This window comes from Bos javanicus, chromosome 25 (genome assembly GCF_032452875.1).
Source record: "Bos javanicus breed banteng chromosome 25, ARS-OSU_banteng_1.0, whole genome shotgun sequence".
NCBI lineage: Eukaryota > Metazoa > Chordata > Mammalia > Artiodactyla > Bovidae > Bos > Bos javanicus.
Window position 1 is genome coordinate 18339588 of NC_083892.1, and position 8242 is coordinate 18347829.

Consider the following 8242-nt stretch of genomic DNA (forward strand, 5'->3'; position numbering starts at 1 on the left):
GTTTTGATTTGCATTGATTTGATAATTTGTCATGTGGAGTATGTTTCCATGTGCTTTTTGATCTAATACATGTGAGTATAGTTTACTGTTGAAATTGGCTTCTTGAACATCGACCCAGTTTTGGATTCCTTTTTTGGTGATTTACCCCAAGGATTTTATTGAGGGCAGGTGTCCTTTCCAGTCCCACATGCCTTGTGAACATTCAGAGATCACTAGCACCAGTTTTAAAGTTGTTATAGGAAATGGCGACAAAGCAGCAGCATTTCTTCCTGCCCAACTCTTGTGACTTAGGCAACCAGAGCCTAAGGGAAATCCTTGCTCCTGGATTGTCAATTTGAGCAGAATGTGGCAGAAGTAACAGACAGCCAGGGTGAATTGTGTCTCTTGATTTCTTGTCCCTTAACCTTTATTTCCCAGACATGTGCTAATTCCTGCAACTTCACTCTGCAGAGGGTGATGTCATCTGCAGGTGGGGTGACCCCCAGGAACCAGGTTGGAGTTGGGATCTCCACCACCAAGAGCCTTGGAGCCCCGAGGACTTTTCAAAGCTCTTCCATCCCCAAATTCCAGCATCCTTTGGGTGCAGTAGGCTTGGGTTGGCTGCAGGAGGACCTCACCCAACCCTTGAAGCTGGAGAGTCTCCAGGTGTTTTGGTAGAGGGCTCATTGCCAGGCACATCTCACTAGCCCCCTCAGATCCAAGATACTCCAGCCCTGGGACACAAGTCTGCACAGGTTCCAGGGATGTGACACCGAAGAGGAAAATTTCAAACTTACACTCAACTAGAAATAATTTCATGCTCGTTCTGCTTCTGTAAGATGCTTGCTGCGCTGAGCAAGGAACAAGATGATCTAGCAATCAACTATATGTAACCATAGAAAGAAAGAAAGTGAAGTCTCTCAGTCATATCCGACTCTTTGTGATCCCATGGACCGTAGTCTACCAGGCTTCTCTGTTCATGGGATTTTCCAGGCAAGAGTACTGGAGTGGGGTGCCACTGCCTTCTCCGAGGGAAGCCCATATGTAACCATAAGATACTCTGATAAGCATGGAATGTTCTGTTCCTGCTTCTGTGAGTTTCTGTCTGGAAATTCCCTGCATGTAAGCCATACCAATTCCTGTGCTCTGTAACTGCTCATAGCCGATAGCAACCAGGTAACCAATCAACCAGCTGTACTTGTGTATACTGACCCTATAAAAGTAAAGCTCGCCCTGAGCTCAGGGCCCCAGAACTTCAGAGTGTTAGCTCATCTGGGACCACCAGCTCAATAAACCTGAGTTCTCCAACCCTCCAAGAGTGGTGCTTGGGTTCTCGACGGTCCAACTCCTGCAGTATTTCTGGAGGCCTCAGTGAGATTCCAACCACACCAGCCCCTTGAGCTGCCAGACCGGTGGCTCAGCCAGGCCAGAGCAGAGGAACTCTGAGACGACCAAGGCGGCACGCCACCTGACGGTTTTCTGGGTTCTCTTTGAGACTGGTGTTCTGACTTTCCAAACAGCTGAACCCTGACCAGACTCATTGGAGGGGCAGACCAACTAGCCAGGTAAGGCCACAGGATAAGGTAAGGCCCTGGGGCACACTACCCAGCCAAGACCTGTCTCTGGATGGAAGAGGAATTTGATCACCTCCTACGGTCTTCAGTAAGAAGACCACCAGTTAGGGGCCTTTCCAGAGTGGAGAGGCACTGTGATAAACTCTGAACTGAACATGTGTGTGAGTGAACACTCTGGTTCGCCCTTGCTCCAGGGCGATTGTGTGGCTCCATGGCCGTCGTGGCTACAGAGTCTGAGTGGGCCCTAACCTGCAGTTCCGTGGTAACATCATACGGCTCAGAGTGGTGTCTGTCTCTGGGGGACCCAGTCCCTTCCTGCAAGTCAGATCCTGGTGAGGGGCTTATACTGACCCACCAAGGCTAAGAGATACCTAAGTTCCCCACGGGAACGTGGCCAGGTGGGCACCTGAATGGTCTCCTCTTTTGAGGGGGCACCCACCCTTATTTGTCTTCGTGCCACCAACACAGGGCAGGATACACAGGGAGGGGAACAATTGGTTACTGATTTGATTTAGAAGTTGCATATGTCCAAATGGTCCTTTTGCCCTAGGGCCCTCTGCCAAAATTACTTTCTTAAAATTTTTAAGGCTCACTCTCCCCTTCCATCAGTTGACTCTTTGAGCTGACTTATTGAGAAATTGGGGTTTTCTTGAAAAACTTGTCCCTTTTGCCAAACAGATCTGTACCTCCCTCTCTCTTGGTCCCCTGAGCCAGCCCATGTGGAGTGGCAACTCTGACATGCTCCTGCATACTTTTGGATTTTCATTATAAGGCTGCCTTCCTCTGTCACCTTTTCTTTCATAATCCCCTGATTCCCCAAGGATTTCAGGCCCTCCGCTTAGGCGAGGAGTACGTGTACTGCTCTCTCTGCCAGCTTAGCACCCTCGAGAGGGTCAGTCACCCCAGATCCCCTCTGGAGCCCCACCTGAAATTATTCCTCTGTGAATCCCATTACAAGGGACCACCTCCTTTGGGTCCTGTCTCCCTGAGGCATTTAGCGATCAGGGCCATCTTCAAAGAGGCATATAATTGTGCTATCTGGGAATACTGGGCCTTCCAGGACTGGTGACATCAGTGCTACCTAGGTCTCCCTTAGATGAGGCCCTTCCTGTGTGTCCCCCTTTCCTTCCTAGCCAAAGAGGTGGATTACATTTGTCAATATGGGGGGAAGCTCCTCTAAGCCAATTGTTTTATACTGTATGATAAAATTTTTAAGAAGGGTTTTTCCTTAACCCCATCAGGTTAAGATGACCTCAGGGTTAAGATGGGGTTAAGATGACCTTGAGAAAGCTCCGCACCCTGTGTGAGTCAGAATGGCCCACCTTCAGGGTGAGATGGCCTGCAAATGGTGCTCTAGACCTTCCTATAGTCAGAGCTGTATACTGAGTGGTGACAGGGACCCCCAGGCACCCAGACCGATTTCCACACATAGATTCCTGGTTGCAAATTGCCAATCAGCTACCTCCTTGGGTTCAGTTCAGGACCACTGGATGGATAGGGATTACTGCGTTGATGGTGCAGAGGTCCTGGATGGGGCGATAGTCATTCCCTCCAGGCTTCTTGACTGGTAGCAGCAGAGTGATCCAGGGAACCTGACACTCAATCAGAAGTTCAGCATTGCATAGGCTTGGTCCCAAATTCCCAGGTGTGCTTTCTGTGGTACTAGATATTGCCTCTGTCTGACAGAAGTGGCCCCTGGCCTCAGATCCACCATGATGGGTGCATGGTTTTTGGCCAAACCTGGGGACCCCTTTTCTGCCCAGACAGCAGGGAACTCTTTTAGCAGGCTGGTTGGATTTGTTTGCTCTCTTCCTGAAGAATAGAGAGCCATTCATCTTCCCTGGGCACAGTCACAGGCATCATCAGAAATGGACTCTACTGAAGTCAAGCCTCGCAGGGGCTATACATGTTTACTTGTGGTGGTCTTCACCTACTCAGGATGGGGTGAGGTCTACCCCTCCCACACACACTGAATGGGCACAAGAGGTTGCCAGGCCCTACTAAGAGACACAATCCTGAGATATGGGCTACCCCTCTCCATAGGGTCTGACAACAGGCCAGGGTTACCCCTCTCCATAGGGTCTGACAACGAGCCAGCCTTTGTGTCTGAGATAAACCACACTTTGTTCAAGACACTGAGAGTCAAATGAAAGCTCCACACTGAAAACTCCATACCGCTTACAGGCCACAAAGCTCAGGGAGAGCTGAGTGCATGAACTGGACCCTCAAGACTATGTTAGCTAAGCTCCGCTACCCAGTTACCTTGGGTTGACATGCTACCCCTACCCCTGGCTTGAGCCTGGTGCACCTTGAGGGCCTCAGGCTCTTCTCCCTTTGAGATCTTATATGGGAGACCACCCCCAGTGATAGGGAAGCTCAAGGGAGACCCCAACAACTAGCTGACCTTGAGATGTCCTGACACGTCCAGACCCTGGGAAAAGTCTTCCACCATATCCCTTGAGAAACCTTAGGAAGGATTTCCATTCCTTTGGGCAATTGGGTTCATCCCTATCCATCAGGAGATGAGGTATGGGTTAAAGACTGGGAAAAGGAATCACTTCAGCCAGTCTGGACAGGCCTTCATAGGGTCGTCCTGGTGACCCCTACTGCTGTTAAGGTCACAGGTGTCATCCCGTGGATTTACCAAAGCCGGGTGAAGAGAACAGCACCTTTAGAAGGGCAAGAAACCTGGACTGCTGAGGCTCATCTGAACCAGACGCTTCTGGTTTTCTTTCATAGGCACCTGAATCCTGCCCAAGATCTTCAGCCCTGCTCCAGTCACTCCAGGGCTGGCTGGTCCACGCATGGCAGAAGCTTGAGGAATTCAACGAGGGACATCTGAGAGTCAGGGTTACAATGGCACCCTGCCCAGTAGGGACTGGTTGCACCACTGGCCTTGATGTTTTCTGTGGGTCAAACACGAGGGGTTGCTTTGGCTATAATCTACCCAAAAGGAATGGGTTTATTAAGTGCACTCAAATGTTTAGTGTAATAGCGGTTTATATCCTGCTGAGCTGTAGTGCATTAGAAAGTAAAATAGACCCCTCATGTACTCCATGCATACGCATGACTAGATCAGGTCAGGGGGTCACTTGGACCTTGTTTTACTATATTCACTTCTCCTGTGAAGGAGAGGTCCAAGGAACCTGTGTACATAATAAAACAACCTATTCTATTTGTCTACAAGAAAACAGACAAATTTGTTTTAACCACCTGTCCCTCCCCACTGAAGATCAGTTAGAGGTTAGGCACCAAGAAGGAGGGATTCTGATTAACCAGACACGAATTGAAAATTTAGACCTTCCAGTGTCGGTATACTTTGATGTATGCTCTGCTATTGACAAAAATCCCAAGAATGTTACAAATTGCGGGAGCTTATCATGGGAACAGACATACACACACAATGACAAATATATGTGTCCATTAGCATCCCCCGGCTCCTACTGCTATGGTGACCGCTGGTTTTACTGCCCTTACTGGAGCTGTGTCATGTGGGCAACCTGGGGAGATAAAAGCAAGATAGCTGGCCTTCAAAAGGGAACTGTGAGCCCCAGTTGTAAACGAGGGACATGTAATCCTGTCAATTTCACTATCTTCAACCCCAGAGACTCAAAATGGAAAAATGGTGTCAAAATCGGTATTTATATCTATGGGACAGGTGCTGACCCAGGAACTGTGTTAGAGTTCCGCCGTATTTCTGTTCCACAGCAGACTTCTTTACACAAGGTCTTCCATTCTTTTCATGAAGAGATAGAAAGTGGTCCCCCCTACAATTTCAGTCAAAACTAAAAATCTGTTCTTAAAATCTTAAAAATCTTAAAATCTTAAAAATCTGTTATTAAAAATAGCCCAGACATTACTGGTTTCTTCTTGCTATGTAACCATTCTTGCTATGTGGGGGGGGGGGGGGGGCGGGGGGCGGAATTAATACAGGAGAACCATGGGCCTAGGAAGCTAAAGAATTAGACCTGCAGAGACCCTTCAACAACTCAGGGGCAGTGGGGCCCATTATTCAACGTTCTGGTAGGAAACCTCTCTTGTCTTGGCCAAAAAATATTATAATGCAATTACTCACACTTCTGATTGGTGGGGAAGCCCAAACTATACAGAGCCTAATCTTCACCCTCTAGCAAGCTTCCCTGATTTAAAGACCAGCTGGGATGACTTGTCCACTGAAGGCCGTTGGTCTGCTCCAGAAGGATTTTTTTGGATTTGTGTGGTTAACACATATTCAGTTTTGCCAGCCAACTTCAGGGGCATGGATATTGGGGACTGTCCATCCCTCCTTTTTCCTACTTCCCCTACCCCAAGGTGAATCACTGGGAGTCCCAGTTTATAAAGACACAGGCCTCCCCAAAAAGTGCAGGTCTCTACAGATTGGAAACTGGAAAGATGATGAATGGCCTCCTGAATGCATAATCCAATACTGCAGGCCAGCCATTTGGGCATAAGATGGGTTCTGGGGCTACCAAAGCCCAATTTACATGGTTAACAGAATTATCTGATTCTAGGCAGTGGTTGAGATCATTACTAGTGAAACGGCCAAGGCTCTTAATTTATTGGCAGAACAACAAACCAAGATGCATAAAGCTATCTCTCAGAATCACCTGGTCCTAGATTACTTGCTGCAGAGGGGGGTGTCTGTGGGAAGTTCAGTCTTAGCAACTATTGTCTACAGATAGATGATAAAGGCAAGGTTATAGAAGACATAACCAGGGAAATGGCTAAAATAGTTCTTGTCCCAGTCCAGACTTGGAAGGGATGGAATCCCAGAGAGCTATTTCCGGGATGGTTTTCTTATCTAGGAGGATTCAAAACTCCAGTGTGGGTAGTCCCAAGGAGGACCTTGGGACCTGCGTCCTCTTCCCTTGCCCCTTGCCATTATTCATGAGGATGGTTTCCAGCCTAGCTGAAGCCGCCACAGACAGGAGGGCTACCACACACCTCCTAGCCCTGAGAGGTTATCAGCTCCTGGGCCAAGAAGATCAAGCAGCTGATGCCTTATAAGATTTAAGGGGCATCAAGAGGGGGGCCAGAAGAGGAAAACTGAAAACTTACCCTCAGCTAGAAATAACTTCATGCTCATTATGCTTCTGTAAGATATGCTTACTGCACCAAGATAGGAACAAGATGACCTAGCAATCAACTGTAACCATAAGATGTTTTGATAAGAATGGAATGTTCTGTTCCTGCTTCTATGAGTTTCTGTTTGCAAATTCCCTGCATGTAACCTGTAGCAGCTCCCACACTCTGTAACTGCCCATAGCCCATAGCATCCAGGTAACCAATCAACCAGCGTCAACTGTTCTTGTGTGTACTGACCCTATAAGAATAAGGCTTACCCTGAACGCGGGGCCTCAGAACTTCAGAGCATTAGCTCATCTGGGACCACAGGCTCAATAAACCTGAGTTCTCCAACCCTCTGAGTGTGATGCTTGGTTTCTCAACGGTCCAACTTCTGCAACACCGCCAGCCTAGGCCACCATGTCTGAGGGGACTAGAGTCAGCATTTCCATTTCTTTTTTTTTTTTTTAATTGTATCATTTGAACTGGGGGATATAAGTGATTTATGATGTTGTAGATATTTTTTCCCCAACAGGACAGCAACTTTATTCACTTATTGGAGAAGGAAATGGCAACCCACACCAGTGTTCTTGCTTGGAGAATTCCACAGACAGGGGAGCCTGACAAGTTGCAGCCCATGAGATCGCCTAGAGTAGGACATGACTGAGCAATTTTCACTTATTCACTTATGTATAGACATCTGTATGTTCTTTTGGGGTGCTTTTCCCATATAGGTTATTGCAGAGTGTTGAATAGGGGTCCACATGCTATACAGTGGGTCCTTCTAGATTATTTTATTATTAGGAGTGTGTTCATGAACCAGCTAATTTCTCCCCACCCCCTTTCCTTCTTGGTAACCGTAAGTTTCTTTTCTATGTCTGTGAGGCTGTTTCTCTTTAGAAAAGATGTTCATTTGTATCCATTTTTGATTCCACCTAGAGATGGCAACCCACTCCAGTGTTCTTGCCTGGAGAGGGGGAGCCTGGTGGACTGCCGTCTATGGGATCGCACAGAGTCAGACACAACTGAAGCGACTTAGCAGTAGCAGAGGTGGTATCATATAATCCTGGTCTTTTCCTGTCTTTCTACTTCGCTTAGCATGATCACCTTTATTTTCATCTTTGTGACTACAAATGGCCTTATTTCATCCTTCTTGATGGTTGAATAATATTGCCTTGTGTCTCTGTACTTATTTCTTTATCCATTCATCTGTCCTTTCACACTTGGGTTGCTTCTGTGCCTTGGCTACTGTACCCAGTGTGGCCGTGATTGCAGAGGTGCTGCTGCTGCTAAGTCGCTTCAGTCGTGTCCGACTCTGTGTGACCCCATAGACGGCCTCCCACCAGGCTCCCCCGGCCCTGGGATTCTCCAGGCAAGAATGCTGGAGTGGGTTGCCATTTCCTTCTCCAGTGCATAAAAGAGAAAAGAGAAAAGTGAAAGTGAAGTCGCTCAGTCGTGTCCGACTCCTAGGCACCCCATGGACTGCAGCCCACCAGGCTCCTCCATCCATGGGATTTGCCAGGCAAGAGTACTGGAGTGGGATGCCATTGCAGGTGTCCTTTAAAACTTTGGTGTCCTCAGGATCCAGAACCAGACATAGGGTTGCTATCCCATGAACTTGTATG

At 47.9% G+C, this 8242-nt stretch overlaps 1 protein-coding gene across 1 annotated transcript; it reads left to right on the forward strand.

The window, feature by feature from the left end:
* Positions 1-1166: 1166 nt before the first annotated feature.
* On the forward strand, positions 1167-5429 carry LOC133237977 (endogenous retrovirus group 3 member 1 Env polyprotein-like). Its single transcript, XM_061400504.1, has 2 exons — positions 1167-1544; positions 4293-5429. The coding sequence occupies exon 2, from the start codon at positions 4410-4412 to the stop codon at positions 5340-5342; it is 933 nt and encodes a 310-aa protein (XP_061256488.1). The 5' UTR covers positions 1167-1544; positions 4293-4409; the 3' UTR covers positions 5343-5429.
* Positions 5430-8242: the final 2813 nt, after the last annotated feature.